This window comes from Pezoporus wallicus, unplaced genomic scaffold, assembly GCF_028554395.1.
Source record: "Pezoporus wallicus isolate ANWC-B61680 ecotype Strahan unplaced genomic scaffold, APGP_CSIRO_Pwel_v1 scaffold_2584, whole genome shotgun sequence".
NCBI classification, from domain to species: domain Eukaryota; kingdom Metazoa; phylum Chordata; class Aves; order Psittaciformes; family Psittacidae; genus Pezoporus; species Pezoporus wallicus.
In genome coordinates, this window is record NW_026642851.1 from 5,400,475 (window position 1) to 5,423,171 (window position 22,697).

Genomic DNA, 22,697 nt, shown 5'->3' on the forward strand with positions numbered 1-22,697 from the left:
TGTTTTGACTTTCGGCTCGGGAACAGAGCTGATAGAGATGTTTTGGTTTGGCCAAGGACTTTGTGAGCCTCATGCTCTGCCAGGGAGGAGGGGAAGCCGGGAGGAAGCAGAGACAGGACACCTGACCCAAACTGACCAAAGAGGTATTCCATACCACAGCACGTCATGCCCAGGATGTAACGGGGAGTGAGCCGGAAGGGCTGGGAGACTGCGGGGTTGGAGGAGGTATAGGTCGGTGCTTGGTCGGGCTGAGGGGGGCGAGTTATCGGTCGGCTGGTGCTGAGGTGTTGTATTCTCTTCCCTTGTTATTTCCTTTACCATTATTATCATTGGTGGTAGCAGTAGTGATTTGTGTTATACCTTAGTTACTAAACTGTTCTTATCTCAACCTGTGGGAGTTGCATTCTTTTCGATTCTCCTCTCCGTCCCTCCGGGAGCAGGGGGAGGGCAAGAAAGGGGGGGAAGTGAGCGAACGAATTACCTGACTGGATTTAAACCACGACATTCAGAAAACACAGTGTTCATCCTACTGATGCTACTGTTGCTTAAACTTCTACGTTTGGCCTTATGAAAAGGTGATTCAAACTTTACTCTTCTAAAACAGTGGGTTTTATTCTGTAATATGTGGGTTTGCAGACAGTCTGATAAGGGGTCCACAGGAGGTACTTAAGAAAAATAAGTTTGTATAGGATATACAACAAAGTTGATATGAGAAATTTTTCTATGCCTTAAATTTCTAAGGCCTTCACAGTAGGAAGCAATAAACAAAACCAGATAAATTTCTCAGACAATAACAACATCAGAAAACATTTTCTGTAAGGGCAGCTAAATGAGGTTAGATATAAAAAAAGAACCAAAACACTTAACAGATAGCAAAATAAACTTCATCTCTAGCTCTCAGACAGCACGCTGAAGTCCAAACTTGTTTATTACCAAGTAACTTGAATTCCCTAATCACAGCAGTTAGGAATGAATTTAGCTATTAATCAGTTTGGTAAAACCATCCCACAGAATAGCATTCCTTGAGGAACTCAGAAAAACTCCCAATGAGATAACCAGTCTCATCCACAGGATAGAGTTCAGAAAGTATCAGGCTGTCAGGCTTTTTGTTTAGAGACCCTCAAATTTCACTTCTGACTTCCAAGAAACATCATACCTTGAAATCCTGAGACTATCTGGACTACATCATCATAGACCATGAGAGTAGCTGAGCGTTCAGGAAGAAGGCCGAGACTCAGTGAAGAGAACACTGTGGGAGAGAAGTGGTTTAAGTGGCATATATTTGAGTTCTCATAAACGCAACAACAACACGTACTTTCTTCTACATTTTTGCAAAAGCAGGCCACCCAAACTATTATAATCATACTGTATACATGGCAGAAACCATATGCATTTTCTAAACCAAATAATTAAACTGCCAGGGTATTATTATTGACCTAAACAGCCTGTTCTACACTTTGACTCCTGCAAGTCGTGCATGGTAGCTGAAAGCACACAAGAGTGCAGAGTGAAGCAGGGTTTTGGGTTATAATTCCCAGCTCCAGAGAAACACTTGTCATTACATGAAGAGGACTGGAACAGTAACTCAGTCTGACTGCATTATTTTTCTGTGAAACAGCTATACTTTTTACCTCAGGAAGATATTAATGAAACTTAACTTTTAAATACTTTGAGATTACATAAAAAGTCATACAGAAAGGTAAAGTATGATGAATAAATGTGAATAATTTGCTTTAAAATACAGCATGTCCCTACTGAGTCACCACCCACACTACAGCAGTGTTATATATAGCGGAACTACTGTCTCTATCAGTGGTGCAAAAGGAGAGAGATAAATGGTATTTGCTGCAAGAAATTTGCCCTCAAGGCCCTTATTTGCCACTGGGTACTGACGTTCCTTACAGGGGACTGACGTTCCTTACAGGGGACTGTGTCTGTATGGACACACATCTCTGAAGAGTGAAGATCATGGTATAATTTCATGCTAAGTTCTTCAGACCCAGAAGACCAGAAGTACGTATGGAATTAGCCACCAAGCACATCTGACTCCTACACCCATGAAAACAGTAAGAAGTAAATCTGCCCACAGTCCGTGCATGGCTTTCAAAGACAGAAGAAGAAAAGGAGATTAATAGAGACTAATAATTTTTTGGAAGTGGGCAGCATCCCACGTTTGCACCTGGAAAGTACTCATCTCATTCTGAAGAGACCACAAGCTGAGGAAGACATTTCCAGAACTGATTAATGGAACACTGCAAGCTCTTCTGATTTTCTGGAGCTTCATAAATTTCCTCTAAACTAATATCTATTACCTAATACAAAAGACCGTATAGATGTTAGCTATGAATATGGAGACTATTTTAAGAAATATACTTTTTTAAAGATTACAAATTTTAGTATTTGGGAGAAATACAGAGGAAAGGAGAAGAAACTTGGAGAAACACACTGATAAGAACCACCATCTAGAAGATGGTCTTAACATATCTGAGCATTGGAAAAATAAAACAAAGAATCATGTGACTGCAAGTACAGCTGAGAATTTTCTTTCCAATGCTCTAGATGTGAAACAGACCTATACATCAGGCAACATAAACAGGAAAGCCTAGTGTAAGTAGCACTAAGGCCACACAATTACAGAATTTGTCTGTCTTTACTCCAATAACTTAATTTGCATGAAGAAAGCTAATAGAATTTAGACACCCTAGGGAGCTCACTACAATAAAACATGCCAACATCTTCTTCCAACTTATACGCCAGGCTATAATGCACATGCAACCTCTAAAGTTCCCTCGGGCTTTCCTGCACAATCTTTTCTCAGCATGACAGAAGGATGACTGTGACAATCCAGTCTCACTCCTGTGTAACCACAGCCTTCCCTGAATTAATTATTGCTTCAGCTCCAATAGCTGAGCTTAAACTAGAAAACATGTAGAAAAGCTATCAAATTTTCTTTTAAGGTGTCCAGTGGTGAAGAACACACCACAACATCAAAGTAAATAATTATGAGCACAGTTGAACTTTGTGCCTTTTTACCCATCAAAATTTATTGAGGTTAGACTTCCAGCCATTTGATCTTCTTTTTATACAAGCCTGCTAGACAGAGGAATTCTCTCATATCCTTTTCTTGTTCTCTGTGTGGGTACTGATGGATTACGATCAAATTACTCCATGAGCTTTCTCTCTGGTGAACAAAATAAATTAAGCACCTCCAAGTCTTCCCCTGAAGCCATATCTTCCAATCTTTTAATCACTCCTGATATAACCCTAGAGATATAAACATTCTTCCTGCAGCCTGGATTCAGAACTGGACACACATTTTCCTGAGTGGTCGCACCAAGGACAAGTTCTGAATCACTATACTCTGCCTTCTCAGTCTTTACCTTATTTTACAGCTAAGGATCAGATTATTCTGCCTTATTGCAGTGCTGAATTGGGAGGTAATTTTCAATCGCTCATCTACCATGACTCACATGTCATCTGCAGAGATACTGCTTCCCAGATGAGCTCCCCTCTCCCAGAAGCACCAGAAGCATCCTCTGTTCCTAGGACTACATTTCACCACAGTGAATAACATGCCTTGCCTTGACTGACTGTCATGGTTTCAGCTTGGAGAGAGTTACTTTTTTCTTAGTAGATGCTGCAGTGCTGAGTTTCAGCTTTAGTATGAGAACAATGCTGTTCACCCATGTTCAAGTTGTTGCCAAGTAGTGCTTACCCTGATCAAGGACTTTTCAGTCTCATGCTCTGCCAGTGAGGAGGGCACAAGAAGCTAGGAGGAAGCAGAGGCAGGACACCTGACCCAAACTAGCCAAAGGGGTATTCCACACCATAGCATGTCATGCCCAGTATATGCCATGGTGCTGGCCAGGAGGGGCCAATCGTTGCTCAGACACAGGCCTGGTATTAATCAGCAGGTAGTGGGTGTGAGCAAGCAGTTACATGGTACTTAGTTGCTGGCTGGGGTTAAACACAACCACGACCCTACCAGCTTGAATGAACTGTGCTGCCTTAGCAACTTCCCACTGTTCACTGCACACACTGCTCCAACAACATCCTCATAAACAGGGACTACCAGTCACAAATATTTTTCTTCCTAATCATTTAGAAAGGAAAATCTATGTGCAGCTAAGAGCAGATAGATGAGCACATCTTCCATCACGAACACTTCAACAGCTCAAGTGATGTTAAATTAATGAACTGTTAATAAGTGGAGCCATGGCTCTGGTGATAAATATTTCAATGGAAAAAAAGATCTTAATCTTTTCCTCCTACCATTTATCTTTATGTAAATAAATAATTTTTCTGCTTAAGTGGTAAAATGCTAGTAATTATTTTGGTTAATATAAGAAAAGTTCACTTCTGGCGAATTAAGGGAACAGAAAACCCTTGATGTTTATTCCTTAAAGCTAATACATGAGTTCAGTAGCTCCACAACTTTTCAATGTAAGATTACAACTAATGCATATTGACTGTGATGCAAACATCATGACTGCCTGTTCCCCATCATCCAGCCCAGATTAAAAATAACAAAAAATGCCATGGTTTTCAAGACTTCTATACTGTGCTGGTTACAAATTGAAGAGGCATTTAAATACAAGGCATTTAAATACAAACAGTTCTTGGAAAGGTTTTTAGAGACTACGTATCTTAGTCAATACAGAAACTAACAGCCTAAGTATCTTGGGCCTGAAGTTTTTCGTCATGTCCCTTTGAAGGACTAACTCAAAGAACAACCCCAGTAAACCTACATAGGGCGTATCAAGTTGTAACTTGTTGTTTCTTTAATCAAGGAAAGGATTAAGTTCAAGGTAAAGAAAGCAAAAGAAAACATTCTACTCCCAATTAAATAAATGGCAAGCTATCTACCTGTTTCAATGGAGGATGACCAGAGGTGAAAGGAATCTATTTTCTGAGGTAAGATCACATTTCAGCCTTGGAAAGATTTTGCGGAAACTACATACAATTACTGCTCTTTAAACTTCAATGACTTACCAAAACAACAATGCCATGTTTGATTCCCTTGCCTCAAACTCAGTATTTGAGAAAAAGCAACAAGAAAAAAACCTAACCAAACAAACTCCAGGCCATGGAGGAGTAGGCTGCATTCAAAAGATCTAGGGTGCAAAGTCAGAAAGACAGGAGACACAAAACAAGAAAAGGTTCAAGCAAGAAAAGGCTATTGCATTGTTTAATCATACATGATTGTATCTTAAGGAAGTACATGAAGTATGCTGAAGAAATTGCACTTCATCTTATTTAAACAGAAAAACTATCAAGGAACTTTTTAAACAGTCACAGAACAATTACAGTTGGAAGGAACCTCTGGAGGTCACCTGCTTCAACCAAGCAGGGGCGTGTCCAGCTGAGATTTGAGTATCTTTAAAGACAGAGCTTTCACAACCTTTCTTGGCAACCTATTCCAATCTTTGACTACAGCTGCTGTAAAGAATTGTCCCCTTTTATTTATTTCAAACTCGCCTTGCTGCAATGCATTTCAGTTGCTTCTTCTTTTTTCTCTATGCACCTAAGAACCTGGCTTAGTCTTCGCTATAGCTCCATTAAGCAGCTGGAAAACGTGGCAGAATACAGCAGAGGAAATGTGGAAGAAGTCAGTCTATCTTATCTGAAGCACACAAATGCAGATAAGTAAACAGCATGTTGAAATGCCTAAAGCATAATCCTCAGTTTGAAGAGACTCAAGTTCCTTTCCTCATCTGAAAATACATTTGCTGCTCCACCTTGCAGCAAGTTACACAGTCCCTCTGGCTGATATTAATAAATATTATTTAAAATTGATATTAATAAATAAAAATATTTAATAACTAAAATGGGGTTTTAGAAATATTAATATAAATAGATATTAATATTAATAAATAAAATAAATCTTAATAAATAAAATGGAGCCAAGGCATGGGGCTGAACACTGTCCTGTGATCATTTATATTATTTAAATATTAGCACACTTAAAACCTGGCATGGCTTTGGCATCAGCTAATTATCAGATCTGAGGTGATATTTGGGTGTGATCTGGATATAATACAAGCCTGGGACCATTCCCAAACTACTTGGACTCTAATAATGGCTGGGGATTAGAGGAAAGGCAGAAGAAAACTGAGGATGTGACCTTCACCTAGGTGTTACGTTTCAAGGTCTGAAAGCCATCCCCAATCTGTTCTATTTAGCAGTACATAAATAAGTCTTCATGACTCAGAATCCCATTCTATACAACTAATGCAATGTCTCCCACTTCCCATAAAATTGAGGCATTCTGATAAAAACTAACATGCAAGTATTATTGTTACAGTTTTTGCCTGCAGAAGAAACAAATCACGCTAATCAACTTTAAAAAAATCCTTACATCTGGATAACATAACTACAGATTAAAACTGTCCTATGGGCACAGCCAAGAATTGAAAGGCCAGGACTTCTTTTGTACACTACAGCCTATGGTGCAACAGTTGTTTCCACACCTTGAGAGAGAAACAAATGAGTGTATCACAGCTGCTGAAACAAAACACTTGGAAACAGAGTTCCCATAAAGAAAAAGATCTGGAATAGATTTGCATTTGCTGTGGAGCTCTAAGAGCACCAACAGTTGTTTGAAAACTGATGTAGCCCTGATGCCACAGTTTAACTGAGGAAGAATCCTTGTCTTTTTTGAACAACCCAGATGTTCTTCCTCCTACCCAGGATCACAAGCATTAAAAAATACATCATACAAAACTGTGTAGCTTCCTTTAGATGCAAAATCTTACCTCAGAACAAAAATAAAGATCTCTTACCAGGCAATCTTACAGGTTTCCACGGTGCAGAATTTGGCACATATGCATGTTTACTAGCAGTCACTATCAGCTGATTGCCCAGCTTATACTGAAACTTGAGGAAGGCAGTGCCGTCCGCTCCTGAGGTTCCAGATGCAATGGAGATCTGGTTGGTAAAAATCTCAATGAAGGCTTCAGTTACTGGCTGATGTGTGCTGGCATCGCTTACATGGACCTTCAGCGTTACTTCTGCAATGACAAACAACCATAGCAATTATCGTCCCAAAAGCTTCTATATTCCATATTCCACTTATGACTCACACGCAGCCAGGCAGCACACCACCAGGGGCAGGCAATATCCCCCCGATGGGCAACATGTCAATCTCACAGTAGCATCATAATTCTAATTATGCATGCTATCAAACATCGTGGATAGTACGGCATCCCAACTCCGAGAGGTCCCCGCCTTCCTGTGCTTCTACTCAGCCAGCCTTCTCCACCAGCAGTGGGGAGAGGGAAAGGCTGGAAGTCTGCTGTGCTCCCTCACCCCTTCCCCAAAACATTCTCTCTTTGTGTAGTGAAGGAACAGAGGATGTCTGCTGTGATGGAAGCCTGGGAAGAGAGTGGGCAATGCGTGGCCTGTGTTACAGTCAGAGATTTTGATCTCCAGCAGGAGAGGTTCCCCCAGCTGGCAAAGGACTTCCCTGGCAATGTCTAACCAAGACAGTGAAAACCCACAGGATCAGGTCCTTGTCCTCAAAACGCAGGCCAGGGAGGATGCTAGCAGTGAGGAAGAGGGGTACACTCCCCCCACCACCTCCCAGTTCAGTGGCCTTTTTTCTGAAGGGGCAAACATGTCACAGGCCATGGTGATACCTGCTTGTCTGCCCTGATACCACTGCATTACCTGTCCCCACATATAAGTAGTGGCTATGAGAAGCAAAGAAGTGATAAGGTTAAGGCAGTCTGGAGAATCATACATCTTGTAGACATGCAGTCAGAAGCTAACACAATGGACTTCATTTTCCTTGAGTAATTTGCAATTTTTTCCAGAAACTAATTACTTGTTTAAATGTTTCCAGATGTACAACATTTGTCTACTCCAGGGCACTCCTAAGACTAAACCATGCATTGTGTCACCACACTTTGTTACATAAAGTGGAGTGGCTTGTGCAAGACAGTCCCTGTGGAAGGCATTCCTCTGTATCTACGATTATTTTTCTGCCCCTCCAATATTTCCTCTGCCTCATGCTCTAAAGAAGCAGCTGTTGCCTTTCTTCAATAACTACGACTTAAATGCAGTGCTGCACTGAAAAGACACAACGGTTCAATGCCTCCACCAAGCCACTTCTTGGATTTTTTCATTTACAGTTGCCTTGTTTTCCTCCATGAGTATCTCCCTCCCTCCCTCTTCTCTCTCCCGCCTTCCCTTCTCTCACTCTCATCTTTGGAAATCCTGCTGTTCTTGCATGATGTCCCCCACCTCTGCTTATTCCATTCCCCAAGATAATAGACAGTACCATGTGCAACTCATTTCTTCATGTGCTGCCCAGAAAAGAGAGCATGACCTCCTTTTCATACAGATTTTAAAACAATATATTGATTTACATAGAACAGTGTTGGTGGTACAGTTCTATTACTACTGTGCATTAGATTTTAAGAACTTATTTCAGTGTAAGCCCTGAGCCAGAAAGACATAACACCAAGAACCACAAAGAACAAAATCTCTGTTGTGAATTTCAATAGTGAAATGACACAACTGAGTATGCTGAGAAACATACTGTAACAATGTATAAATTTAAAAGGATATCAGGATCTAATACAGAAATATCAGCACATCTGTCCTAAGGGCATTGCAGCCAGAAACATATTGGGCCCTTTTATAAGCAGAGACTTTCTGTTTTAATCCTACAGTACAGAAAATACAAATATCAGGCAGCCCTGAACAAAAACCCCATTAGAGAAATTCATCATCATTGCAGCCCTCACTTTAGAACTTGGCGATGGTGAACACCAATTTAGAAGGGATCAGCATGAAATACATTCTAGCTATTAAAGATTCTGGACTTGTTCCCAGTTTTGCATTTAGTAGTCAAAGAAAACAATATATACTGAAAAACAGTGTCCATACACTCTGATGTGCACATACTGAATGCCTCCTTAGAAATCTTGCCTTGACCACCAAGCAACTTGTGAAGTCTTATGCATATGAAAAGCTGCCACATTAATTAAAGGAGGAATGCCTATGTATTTATGTATTTACAAACTGTACATGTATTTACAAACATGAGGGCAAAAAGCAATATAAGTTATTTTCAAAATGTGCAGGAACAATACACTTAGATCCAAAGCCAGATAGCTGTGCTGTTAATGTTTCCCACTTTGAATTGCCTAGCAAAGAATGTTGAAGAACAGATGCGGTTAAGAATAATGGGTCATGCATTAAAGAAAAAGCAAGGGAACAGGACAAGCTGAACATTGTGGTTAGTAATTTCAACAACATGAAAGTTTAGTCTTTTCTAAACAACCACATATAAGAAGGAACTAAAGAGCTTTGAAATATTAAATACTAATCAAGGAAGAATATAAGAAAACAACAGAAGTATCAAATCTATTTAATTCCTTATAGACAGTCAAAATTCTAGAATAGACTACCACTAAAATTGATCTAGAAACAAAGACTGATAAGCAAAAATTTTCCTGAATACACAAATCCAGATCTCTCTTCCCAAACAAGAGAGCTAGCCACTGGTATCTCCAATAGGAAATTCCTTTATCCTTCACTCTATAGCTATATAGGTGGTTCTGTCTACATCCTTCTCTCTTTCTGATAAGGAAGGATAACGGTTTCCAAAATCCTGTTTCCAAATGAAGTGACAAAGGCCATCACCCAAGATGGAAGACGGATGTCCTGAAAGGCAACAGACTGGAACTGCTGTTGTAATCCACAGTCCCTAAATCAGACACTGGGCTTTGTTGTTTTTTTTTCGCCTCCTTTTTAATATTTAGACTTGTTGGGGCTTTTTTATGACTCAGAAGATAGAGAAAATCCTAGCAGCCTGAACAACCCCAATTCCTTTTCATGTATTATTTTCCCTGACATATATGTGAAATGTATACAACTTACTTAACTCAGGGCTTTCTCCCACACAAAAGCTCTTTTTTCTTCTTATCTAATGCAGCAGTGAAGTCATGAACAGCAAACCTGCATTATCACAGTGATTTCCACAGCAACAGAATGATTATAAGCTTTAAATTGCAGAGAAATTGTTGAAACAGTGAGTGTGACGAGAACAACCTATAAAGAGAGACTACTAAAAAAACTTAAAGCTATACAGTAAGTTTGAGAATTGTTAGGAGATACTCAGGACTTCTTAACAGGAAAACTGAAGAAAGAAAAGAAGAGAACAGAGGAAAGACAGCAAGTGATCAAAATCACTCTGACCTCAAATTAATAGGGAGGTCTTAAACCGAAGCATTACGTATAATAAAAGAACTATTTAATTATTAAAAAGCTGCCTAGAAGACTCATTATTAGCTACAGAATACAGTCTTTAAAATATCTGGCAAACATTTTAGTCTGTACTTTCAGTAAAACAGTGGGAATAAAGCAGATACATTATTCTGGAGTTTTACAGCCTACCACAGCAAGCAACTCACCAGAATTAAAGACACATGGACTCTGAGAAGGAAGAACATCTGCAGTAGGTGGGGAACATGATGGAGACAGGAAACTGAAAGCACTGCAGAAGGTGAACTCTGAGAACATGAACTGCTAACATGAAGCATGCTTCATCCTTCCACAGATTTGCGATATTGTTTTCTCTCTATTATTGACTACAGCAGGAATATTCAGTTACAAAGATCTGAAGGAGCTTTGCTCTGTGCTGCTAGTGAGGTTCTGTAGGAAGGAAGGGGACATAATGGTGCACAGTGCTGATGTTTCCTCCCTGCAGATCAAAGCAGACGGCTGAGGTGACAGGCCCCAGGCTGATGAATTCACCCAGGGCAGGTGACATCTCTCCCATCCCCCAGACAGGCCAGGCTATGCCTGAGCCAATAGCCCCTAGGTAGCAGCCAGACCTGGCTCCTGACCAGTGTGCTGTGAATGTGACCCTTTCAAACCTGGGCTCTGGCACACGGCTACCTTTTGGCTTGCAGGGCACAGGCAGAGCCAGAGTAATTTGCTTGTACCACTAGCCCATGCCCTGTAATATTCCCACAGGAATGTTTCCTGTCCAAAGCAAGAGCTACTTAATGTTAACTGTTCATTTTCAGGAGAAAAACTACAGGCAAAGGTATCCTGTCTGGATGGGCAAAAAGACTCTATGTCCCTGTATAAAAGCACTGCTAGGAATGGGCCACACAACGGTTAAATAGTGCAAGCCATCTGGGAAACCCTGCAACTCCACTTCAAGAATCCCAAAGCAAAGTGGGAAAAGGAGGTTAGTAGGAAAACAGCAAATACAGAGTTACAATCCACAAAGAGGACAAGGTTGCTGCATGTATACGCTGAAGCAAGTCAAGCCTAAATTTCTCTTCTCACAGTTATAATCCTTTGTCGTCTTTCAGCAATTGCATCTTGCTGTTCAAATGAGTGCAAAAAAACCCTACCAGTTACAGTGAAAACAGCTGCTGAAGTATAACTCCCTCCCAGTTTTCTAGTACTAAATTTATGTCAGCTGTATAAAAAAAGTCCCAGCATCTCCAAGGTTATAATTTGGGAAAGTGAAATAGAAAAAGGCAAAAAAAAGCCCTAGCATGTTAGCTAGGCAATCCAGAGCCCCATCTGTCTTCTTAATCTGATTTTTGAGATTTTGCTAAATCTAAACTTTCTCTGAGCAATCCTTCCAGTGCCATCTGCTTTATGAAACATACTGCCTCCTCTGAAATACAAGTAACCTTAAGACAACTATTTCTGCAGTTGCAACCCCTCTTAGACTCACAACTGCTCTTTATATTGCTGTGTACTCCCAGTTTGGGAATGGTTTCCTTCAGAACTGGTATAATCAGTGCTGTCATCTATAACCAAACTCCTGAAAAGTGAAAAGCACTGGTTTTGGTTTTTAAAAATAACCGAAAGCACGCACAAAACCCCCATTCTTTGTAAAATTCTATGTAACGTATAGAATGTTACATAGAAAGAAAACTCCTGAGCCATCTGAGTGATGGCACACTGTCAAATCTCAAATACTGAAATAAACAGAGAAAAGTTATGACACAGATTGGAATTCAAAGATGACAATCTTCTTTAGATGCCAATCCTGCAATTTGGTGCGCGTACACTTCTCTGTCAGGCAGATTCTCACTGATGTCTGCTGGACAGATGATCTCTTTTGGGAACATGCTGACACAGACAGCCTTTATCACTTATCTTTTCCTCTGAGGGTCCCCTATCCATGGACAATGTCAGGATATTACCAAAGCAAGAGATATTTAAATTATCTAGGTTTTGATTAGAGAAAGAAAACTTCCTGTTCATGTAAAAAATACCATTATGAACTTCATTTAAAATTGCATCCTCTGCTCTGACTGAGCTTACTGGCAACTTGCCTGGTTTTGATTCTTATGTGCCAAATGGATAAGCCTTTCTGCCTCCTGACCTTTTGCCCAAGTGCAAGGTCACGCCTCAGCCAAACAATAGGATTTTCATTTATCTAAAGGAAAACATTTTCCTAGAAAAAGGAGTGTTTCCCATCCCCTAGCCACAGATGCCAGCTCAATCATTTATGAACATTGTCATATCTTTGTAATGTACTGTATCAAGAAGGCTCTACTGACAGCCACGCTTCAAAATAGTAGCGGAGTAAGTTTGTATGAAGAAAAAGGAAATGTACAGAAAGTCCTTCCAGAAGCAAAGTCTGATCTTCACTGATGTCAACACCTGAAAAGTAAGTGCACTAGTACCACCTTAAATAGCAGACTAGGTGTGCTTGTAGAATACTCACAGCAAAAACAATGACATCCCTTGCTCAAAACAGGCTCTGGTCCACAGGAAACAGGACAAACCAGTGGTGCTACACAGCTTTCCCCTCCACCACAGAAGACCAAGCCTTCAACTGGCTGAGCATCTGCCATTGATTTCCAGGGAACCCAGCCATGCACTTAATTCTGTCCACAGCACTGGTCAGAACTCTAGTAAGGACCACACAACAGGGCTTGGTTCTCAGGCCCACACTTGAAGGATTTAGTGGAGGGGTTCAGAGAAGAGCCACATAAAAATCTAGGGTACAGGGAAACAGCCTTGGGACTGGCCATCTGAAGAAGCTGACCTCTTCATCTACTGAAAGAGAAGGCTGGATGATTGTGTGAAACAGGGAAACTGACAAAACCAGTTCAGCTTTAGTCTTGTTGACAGAGGTACAGTATGACCCAAAAGCTATACATTGAACTTAAGCAAATTCAGGTGTCATTTCTCAGAAACAAGAGAACAGCTCAAGAGATAGCAGACTCATTTGTGCTGACAGATAGTGGGAAGATATCTTTTTTTTAATAGCATTTCTAAGTGCTTAATTAAGGCTTACAATGAGTTAAGAGAATTAACGTTTGATTCCAGAACATTTATGAAGACAGCCCAAATGGTTGTCTGTAGTGCTTCTGATTTTTTAGCACTGCAATATGAATTTGCTAAACACTTTTCTGCTTTACAGGTCACGGGGAACACTGTCAGTACTGTCCTGACACACTCTGTCTGCACACTCTGAGCACTTGTAGTGTGATGACTATAATTAACTCTCACACCTCAAGTACATTTTTCCCCAAATGTACAACTGACTGTGATTTCTGAGTTCTTCTTTTTTTCCTCTCCCTTGCTTTTCCTCAGAAACAGTAAGAACTCATGCAATGGGAGCTGCACAGTCCAGTCTCTGAGCTGGCGCAGAGAAGCCCATCTGCAATGCTCTTGGGTGGCACATAAGGCTTTTTTTCCTCCTCTGAAGCACAGGTTGATTTGTCTGCATTTCTCATCTAACATTCCTTGCCATTGCAAGTGCCTCAGGCATTGCTGGCACTGTGGCTGGTTCCTCCAGTGTGCACAAATTTAATTTCCAGGGGACAGAAATGGTTTATCTTAACTAAAATAATTAGACTAAATCCACAATATTAAAGCACAGTGGTCTGTGATACGAAGGTCAGACAGGTGGCCTACTTGCCTCTTCAGGTCTAAAATCTATTAAACAAAGCATCTGAAAACTCAAATGATAAATACATTAGTTAAAGTATCTGCTAGTAATAATGCACACAGATTTTAATAAAATGTCACAACAGGAACTCCAATATAAAAACTAGAGCAATTTATGCCATATCCAGTGACAACCAGGCTACTAAACAACCATGTAGTCAAAAGGGAGGGAGGGGCAGAGAAAGGATAATAAAGATATCCATCACACAACTGTCCAACATTTAAAAGAGGATTTGCATATCCTGACCTGCGAGAGCCTGGAGCAGTACCACCAAAATTAATTTCTTAGGAAAAAAAAAAAAAAAAGGTAGGAATTTGCTTTAATTAAAAAAAGTGAGAGCTATATGCACAATGCCCAGATGAGACTCCGATACCCTATTGTTAAGCAATTAAACAAGCATTTATAATTAACTTGAAACTCACACGGCTATGAAACTCATGAATAGCAATAGTTGCATTAACAGGTCTGCCTCTGATCTCTGCAGGAACTGTGCATGATGCAAACTAATTTCACTTCCAAAGCTTGTCTTTTAGACATGGAATTATATAAAATACCATCATGGAGCACAGATGGAAGTTGACTTTCAAAGCTTTAGCTTGCCCCACACATAATAGGTTCTTTGCAAGACATGAAAACATAATCCCGGCTTAAAACTCTCTTTTTTTTTCCCCCTAAGACAGTCCTTTGAAACTCTGTTTGGAAATCAATATGGAATGAAAACTTAATGCATTGATATTTTTCAGTTGCTGAGCATTAGAGTTCTCCACTGATTCAAACAAGACCACTGCTGATTTTGCAACATCATCTCTGAGGATAACAACACATGAGCTCAGCTGCTGCACAGTTTGCGGGGATTTTAAGCCAACTTTATACCTACTGAATCACCAGTCCAACCTGGGGGAGGGCAGAAAAGGAAAGCCTGGATTTGCTTAACCATGAACGGATGTGTTACATTTTCTCAGAACATCTTTTTCCTAACTCTATTATTAACAGTCTGCATCTGATGAAAACAATTTAAAGCAGTTGTATTGTATGACCAAGTGAACCAGTGTATGTGCAATGGGGCAGGGAGGAGATAACCAATTCTTCTTGCTTATTTCCCAATCAGCATTATTGTTAGGTTTAAGCTCTACTTATTTCCAAAATCTGTCGTGAAAGCAAAGCTAGATATCCCTTTGGAAGAGTGTATTTTTACTCAAGTTGTTTGTCTTTTATTTTATAAACAAAACACTGTAGCAATTCAAACAAACCCAACTCAAGTGACTCTTCTACATTCCCACTGCAGTCTGCAAGGCAGATTTCCACTTTCATCTCAGTACTCCGCTGGTGAAAGCTAATACAGAGGCAAATTCTTGTGTAAAGTTTTATCCAAGCACTTGCATGACCACTTTTTTTTTTTCAAATAACTAAGCAACCAATTTATATTCACTTCACTCCTTGAAGAGGTTATCCCCAACTGGCAGACAGGAAAATTAAGCCTAGGTGAAGCTATGCATGGGAACAACCTCATTCTTCCCAGCAGCCTGCCCGAGCAGATTTCTGCAAGGTGATTAGGAGCTCAGCACTGCTGCTCAGCTACTCCAGGGCAAAAAAACAGGGGCATCCCCTCCCTTCCCGCCTCCATGGCCTGGCTGCAGACTTCTACTCTGTGTCCTGCGCTGCTCTGCTGCTCCTTGGACCTGGGACTGTGTCAGCTCCATTACTAACCCAGCACAGCACCGGCCTAACAAAACAAAAGGCTTGTCGCCAGGTTATCAGCCTGAGCTGCTGAAGCAACGTGGCTCCAAGTGACAACATCCGCAGAACGGGCAGGCGTGGCGGCAGAGAGGCATGAAGTCTTCTGGCCAAGCACAACACTGGTGGAGGAAAAGGCAGGAATGGTTCCATCCCTGCCAGTTCAGGGGCAATAAGGTCTGCCCAGCCATACCACTAAAATACACCCCGAGAGACCTTCTCAAGTAACTGCACCCCTGTGGTCACTCTGGAAGGCTGCCTGTGCCACTCCTGACTCAAGAAAAACTTCAGGTCAGTATTTGACATGTACAGTTGCAGGAGACCTTTACTTTGCGTTAGTCCCAAATGCCAAACAACTTCCTGGCTGTGGTACCCCTACCACTGCAAAATGGTACCTGGCTCCTTAAGGATAGGATGCTTGTGACATGCCAAAGGGAAGAGTTTGATTTGGAGTAGCAAGGACTTTCACACGGGCACTATACAGGGTTTACAGCTGCTCCTGAACACCCAAAAATCTCTGCAGGCACAGCTGATATTTCTGCCTGGGTGGAGGTCACAGATATTGTGGTAGGTTATTGTTTGTTCCTCCTAACCCTAAAAAGCATGCTTTCATTAACATGCCAGCTGCTGTGGCTTGTTTTCTCCTCACTGCAGCCGAGGATTAACTGCCCACCAATTTGTCTCTATTGAAACTTTTGTATCCTCCAAAAATTTTTTGCTGAATTTCCAAGTTTCTGAGATTTTTTTTCTCAAAACAGTGTTCACATTTCCTTATTTGAAATAGCTAATAAAAAAAATTAATCTATGATCTAAGCCTTCTTCTTGAAAATGAATGAAGACTATAAAACAAAATAGGACCCACTACAGTTCCCTCCATCCTGTGAAACATACCCACCTTGACACTGGGCCATTTGTCATTACCCCCTGTTTAGTCCTTCATCCAGTATCAGTAACACGGAAGCCTTCTCATCCAAGTCAATTTTCAAATAGTGTTTTTGAACCAGGCTGCTGTATTGTTTATATTTCAGCTGAGATGACTGCATATATATGCAGAGCATAGCAACTGACTCAGCAACCAACACTTGCTTCGGTTTAAATTACTGTAACAGCATGGTGATCTTAATTCCTGTAAGAGGATTAATTTAAGGGCTGCTAGGATTTCATTAGAAAAATTTCTAATCAGACTAAAATTGTGAATTTTAAAATATTACTTTCTATTCCCCTACGCTGGAAGTCAATTATGTAAATCAAAGTTATTGGCTCTTTCACAAATTCACAATAATGACTGGAAAGTACATTGACAGTTACACTTGCAACATGCATCTCTCTTGCAGACTTATTTTATACAAAAAACACAAAGCAACAATGACCAGAGTTTTGATACGCTGCTCATCCAGCCTATATTGCTTTCCATCACTGGAAGAGCACTGGAGCGTACCTTTGTATTTCTTGGTCACCTGCAGCTCTGATTCACGCCAGTGCTTGTTGCAGTCCGCTACAGTTCTACAGTCTCCTGGCAGTGTAGCTAGGAGACAAAGGTTTTCAACTTAGAGGTCCATGGTCCAGGCTTCGGGCATGTGTGAAACCTGACTTGGTGAAGCATGTTCATTTAGGCTGTGAGACTGTCTGCCTAAGGGGAGCCTGAAGGGGATGGCACTTTGCTAAAGGACTCTTCAAAAATCAAAACGTTCACAAATCAAAACGTTGAAAATCAAGGAAGCACAGCAGAAATAGCTGATCAAACAAACAGGTGAATTACCTATTCTCTTTAGAGATAAATCTCAATGTAAAATGCTCTGACTGGCCAATAAATGATGGAAGACGGCTGAAAGGAGACAGGCAAGGGCAACATGCCCTGAAGCTCCGGGAATAATGCAGGGTGTGACTGAACACAGCTGCTGCAAACAGGTCTGACTTTATCTCAATACGAATGGGACTCAAGGTTGGCCTTGGTTTCGCATGAACATGAGTTCCTCCGACAGCTACTGGATCAACTGACTACACCACAGGTGAGTGTATCAAACCTTTCTCCCAGGTTCATTAAAAGCGATGTCTCCCAGACCAGCATGGGGATGGGGTGTATACATGGCTCAGCCTGGTACAGAGTATAAAACCTGAAAAAACTAACAACAGATACAAGTAAATTTGAACACAGCAAAGAGCTTCAGCTGGTTTCAACCCACAAATTTCTTCTTGGTGTCTGGTGATGTCCAGCATTGTGATGGTGAACACAGTACAGAGACCAGCAACAGGTATCACACATCGGTGATTGTGACTGAACTGTTATTGCCACTGCTGTATTTCCTATTTGCTAAGTGCAAATTGCACTGGTATTGTGATGACAGTATATTTTGTATCACTGTGCTAAAACAAAAATCCCATGTAACATTAAATACCTTCAAATAAGTACATTCAATATTAAGTATTATACTCTCCACATGTGGCCTACCTGAGTCCAGTCAGAGAGTACAAGACTCTGACAAACATCCCTATCACTTACTAGTTTGCCCATCTGACAACAGAAAGGGGTTATCCCTTACACTCTACCATAAACCCATCTGAGATATTTACAGCTGTAAACATCACCCTGCTCAAGCTCTCTCACACAGCACAAAATCCCTCAAATTATGCCATTTTATCTCTTCTGTTTCTATGCTCATGCTGCAAAACATACATCTGTTTAAAAGTAACACTATCATGACAAGCTGCTGGCATTTTTAGTTTAACAAATACTTCCACTTTCCCATTAACAAGCAGATACGTAGAACTGAAAACATTCCAGCAGCATGCTCTGTTTCCTTGGCACAGACAGTAACATGAACATTTTGTAGGCCATTTAGTGTATGCATTAAGCAAGCATTTTGAATTATTATACTGCTTTATTTACTGTGTGTTTGGAAAGTAAACTACTGCATATGAGCAATGTTTGAAGGGGAAACAGGAGGAAGGCATTTCTAAACAACCAAATCATACAGATGCTAAACTTATATACAGAAGCTGCATTAACAAAATGTGCTGGGGGAATTTGCTGGGAAGCAAATGAAAAAAGTACATATACAAAATGAATAATCAACTTCCGAAATGGTAAAATATGCTCTATTTTCTATCTAAGATGAACATAAGGTTAGCAGATGAAGGGTTCATGGATGTTATGCATACTTGCACACATGTATGTGTGCTAAATTAAACTGAAAATACAAGGTACAGCTAATCCCACTAAAAGTTCTAGCATTTACTTAAAAAGTTTCCTCAGCACTATCAGTCCATATCACTGCTCTGAAACCCATTCTAAGAAACTGTTTATGGGTACTTTCTTGATGTTAAGAAAGTATGTATTTCATGCAGGGATATATATCATCTTTTGTTTGTTCGCAATTAATTCTGTTCTCACACTTAGAAAAGAACTGCTAAGGAAAATAACTGTATACAACAGTTAGCCAATATTTTAAAGCAGCCAGCTGAATACATTTAAAACCTGTTCCACCATATTTAGTCATAAATACAATTCCAGTGAGAACTACAGGAGTGCTAACCACCTTGTAAATACGTAAAATAAAGATACAGAATCCTCAGCTTCTGAAATTTAACAGCTTTAGGAAATCTACAAATACCAGTTTTTAGCAACACATTCAGTAACATTTCATGTTACATATTACTTTGACATCCATTTCTCTGAAGTGCTATACATCTAATTTTAAAGTTCAGATAATTTCAACATGTGCTGGGATTTGGGAAACTAACACTCCACAATAGAAAAATAAGGTATTCTTCCTGCTTTGCTGAGCATATGTTCTAAATCAAAATTGCACTTCTTTTTTTTTCTCCCTCTTCACATTAAGCTCTGGGAAAAAAACCTAAACACATAACCCAGTGGATGTGTATGTACATAAACACACATCCCACAGCAAGCAGTTTTACAAGAAAGCTGATGTATTTGTTTCAACATCTGGTCTAATAACCCAAGTGGCCACTTGTTCTCTTGAGGTTACAGAATTACTTAAGGGAAGAGTAAAAGTACAGCAGACTGCTATTATTGCTCAAAGCCAACCCGAATTCCCAGGCAGCCTTGTGCTACCATACCAGCACGACAGACGCTTCCAGCCATCAGCTGGCAGAGCACGATATGCAGAGTTTTAAAGAGCTTGAAACATAAAAAGGTTAGGAAATCCAGCAGCACTCATCCAGTAGGAACTGGCTGTCTACCCCAAAGATTATGACAATCACCTGAGTTGCCTTAGATGCTTACAAAGAGGAAAGGACTTTGGGTCCACTGATCTAGTACAGTATCAGCTAATGCAGGGCAGAGAAGGAGGGACGACTCTGATTCTACAGTTACAACATTAACATCCTCTACCCATATACATGTGGATGTAGCATAAATGAAATTGCCTTACCGGCAATGCAAAATAGCGTATCTGCAGACTTCAAGTTTCTCCCAGAAATAGCTGTTACACCAATACCAAGACTTTCAATGTAAGCAAGAAGAATTGTAACTTCGGCTTTGGACCATTCATCAGATGCTCCCACCTCAGTGGGTAGTTAAATAAAGAAAAACCATGACAAGTAATAACCATTAATAGTTAATGTGAATGAAACAACCTTAAGTATTTGAACTTTATCTTTCCAGCCATTAAATGCATATTAAACTTAGACTGAAATTATTTTGTGGTTATATTCACATAGAGTACAAAATCCTTAGGATCATGAACAGCACATAAAATGCAAGGTAATCACCTGGCTAAGCACAAACACTCATAGTGTACACGTACTCATTTAAAACATGGTGGTTCATATGTTATTTGCAGTACCAAAGCCAAGCAAAATACATTTTGTATCCTTTTAAATGAGCATGCTTACATATAAAACATTGCTGTGTACTTTGGATGCTGCTTTTGAAATTGATTTAACAAACTGCAGCAAGGTAGGTGGAATTCCTTAATATCTCTTCTCAGATAGGAACTCAGCAAACGTGTTTTCTAGAGCCACTGTTCCAATTCTCTTGGTAAAAAGAACTTTCTGAAAATCAAATAGGCACCTGTGAAGCATAATGGGTGAGATTTCATGATTCACTTAGGGATGCAGTGCTAAACTTTCCGTCAACACAGAGAATGGTAGGAGCAGATGGCTTTGCAGGCCATAAGCTAGTTTTGCACTGTGCCTATCCTTTGCTACAAATTAGAGGGATTTCCTGGCAAAGTGCCTTGGGGACTGCCAGAAATCAGCTGCAACAACACCTGGACTCTGAAGATGTGGCTTTGCCCTTGACAGTTCTCTCATTTCTCCTGCCCAGGCTACACCAGAGGGCATAAGGAAGGGGTCTGTGAAAGGCAGCTGTGCTCCAAGACTCTGGCAAGCAGCGCAGTTGCAGAGCATCTCCCTGGCCTACATTCCTGGCACAATCAGTGTAAGATGCTCAAGGCTGATGGTCTCACCCAGGAATCATGGTCTGGCTTATTTTCCACTCTTGTGCTGAAGTCTCATTTGGCTTAAAACCACCTCTTTGGCCTGATGAGCTTCTGCTGAAATAACTTTGATGTGTTTTGTACCTCAGCTATGAATTTTCAGAGATGTTTATCAAACACCTTGCTTCATGTTCAGGTACCTTTGCCCTGCTGTCCTCCCACTCCAAGACTCCATCACTTACTAATACATGTTTTTTAAAAAAGGAAAAGGAGAAAGCTCTGGTAGAGATAAATTTAATCAAGTGATTATGTTTAAAAACCTGAATAAATGCATTTACTCTAGAGCAATATGTCTTAAGCTCCATTTTATCTAAGTAGTGATAGCAAATTATACCAAATATGCTTAAAGAGCAGACCCGCTGCCGTTAAAAGAAAAAACAAAACATCTATGTTACTTTTGGCTCTCTCTGCAAAAGCTTGGTACAACCTGCCTCAAGCTTCACATGAGGTTGTGCCAATCTGCAGAGAAAAACAGGTTTCAGAAGTTCCTCCTACAAAGTGCATCAAAATTTGAAATTGCTTTTTAAATTAAGACTGCTCATTTTTCAACAGCTTCATTGCAACCCTCAGTACTTTGATGCCCAAGAGTCCTCTTGAAAATACATATCCTTTTTAGTTTGCTTACTGCAGTGACAGCAGGCCCACTGCCTCCAGCAAGTGCAGCAGCTCCATTGTGAAGTTACCAAATTAAATCCAAAGATAAAAGAAGCTCACAAAATAATGTTGCACAATATTTTGAATATCTGGAATGTGGTAAGATCACGAAGGTCAGAGCAGCAAGAAGGCCCCTTGGTACACCAGAGTCCTGGAGCTGTTATATCTAGGGCGAGAAAACACAGGGTTTAGCAGACTCACAAGAACTCATCTTCCTCTCATTTTGTGTGGGCAACCCTAATTACTCTTGCATATCACTCAATTGTAACAGTCAGCAGACGGGTACTTGACCTACTCCCTTTTCAAGGGAAGCTATCACCTACTCATCTATTTGTTTTTCATGGCAGTGTTTTTCAGATTCTGTACAAGGCCCCTGAATCTACAGATTAGAGAAAAAGATTCACAAATGACACCTGAAAAGCAATACACCTTAAAAAAGCAAGCCATGAGGCTTACCAGTGTTGTACTGGGATTTTTGCTGTTACTGGATGTTTCTGTCTTTTTTCATAGGATCCATACAAGCAAAAAGGATAAAAACTACTAATTCCCATCAGCTCTAGACTGACTGCTGTAATTTGCTAGTACTTGCCTTAAAATGGATCCAAAAGTATTAGGAGAAGCAAGATGCAGCAAAATTTTTTCCTTTGTGCAGTGGTGAGAGAATGACACCGAAGACTATGCCACAGGCCTTGCTTGCTGATACATCCACCTCTCCACTTTCCTTACCTGCCAAGCTCTCCAGGATGGAGATGTAAAGCAGCAGAGGCAGCTCAAGCTATGTTCACACAGGCAGCAAAGAGCAGCTGGGCTTCCTTAGTGCTCTGCTGGAGGGGCTACCCCCTCCCCCATCGCTGGACCCACACACTTCACTGACCTCATGCAAGATTAACTTGTCTCCCAGCACG

The 22,697-nt window shown here is 40.5% G+C and overlaps 1 protein-coding gene across 4 annotated transcripts in view; it reads right to left on the reverse strand.

Moving 5' to 3' along the window:
• FAM171A1 (family with sequence similarity 171 member A1) overlaps positions 1 to 22,697 on the reverse strand; it is a 96,115-nt gene that overhangs the window by 31,911 nt on the left and 41,507 nt on the right. For 2 of the 4 annotated variants that reach the window (XM_057432505.1, XM_057432506.1), the window contains exons 3-4: positions 6,783 to 7,010; positions 1,157 to 1,249 (exon numbers count right to left, since the gene is read on the reverse strand). The exons of 1 other annotated variant lie outside the window; for it this stretch is intronic. In XM_057432505.1, coding sequence (XP_057288488.1) covers positions 1,157 to 1,249; positions 6,783 to 7,010 — 321 coding nt within the window. Of the gene's footprint in view, positions 1 to 1,156; positions 1,250 to 6,755; positions 7,011 to 22,697 lie in introns of those variants that run through there. One more of the 4 variants, XM_057432508.1, reaches the window with a different exon arrangement.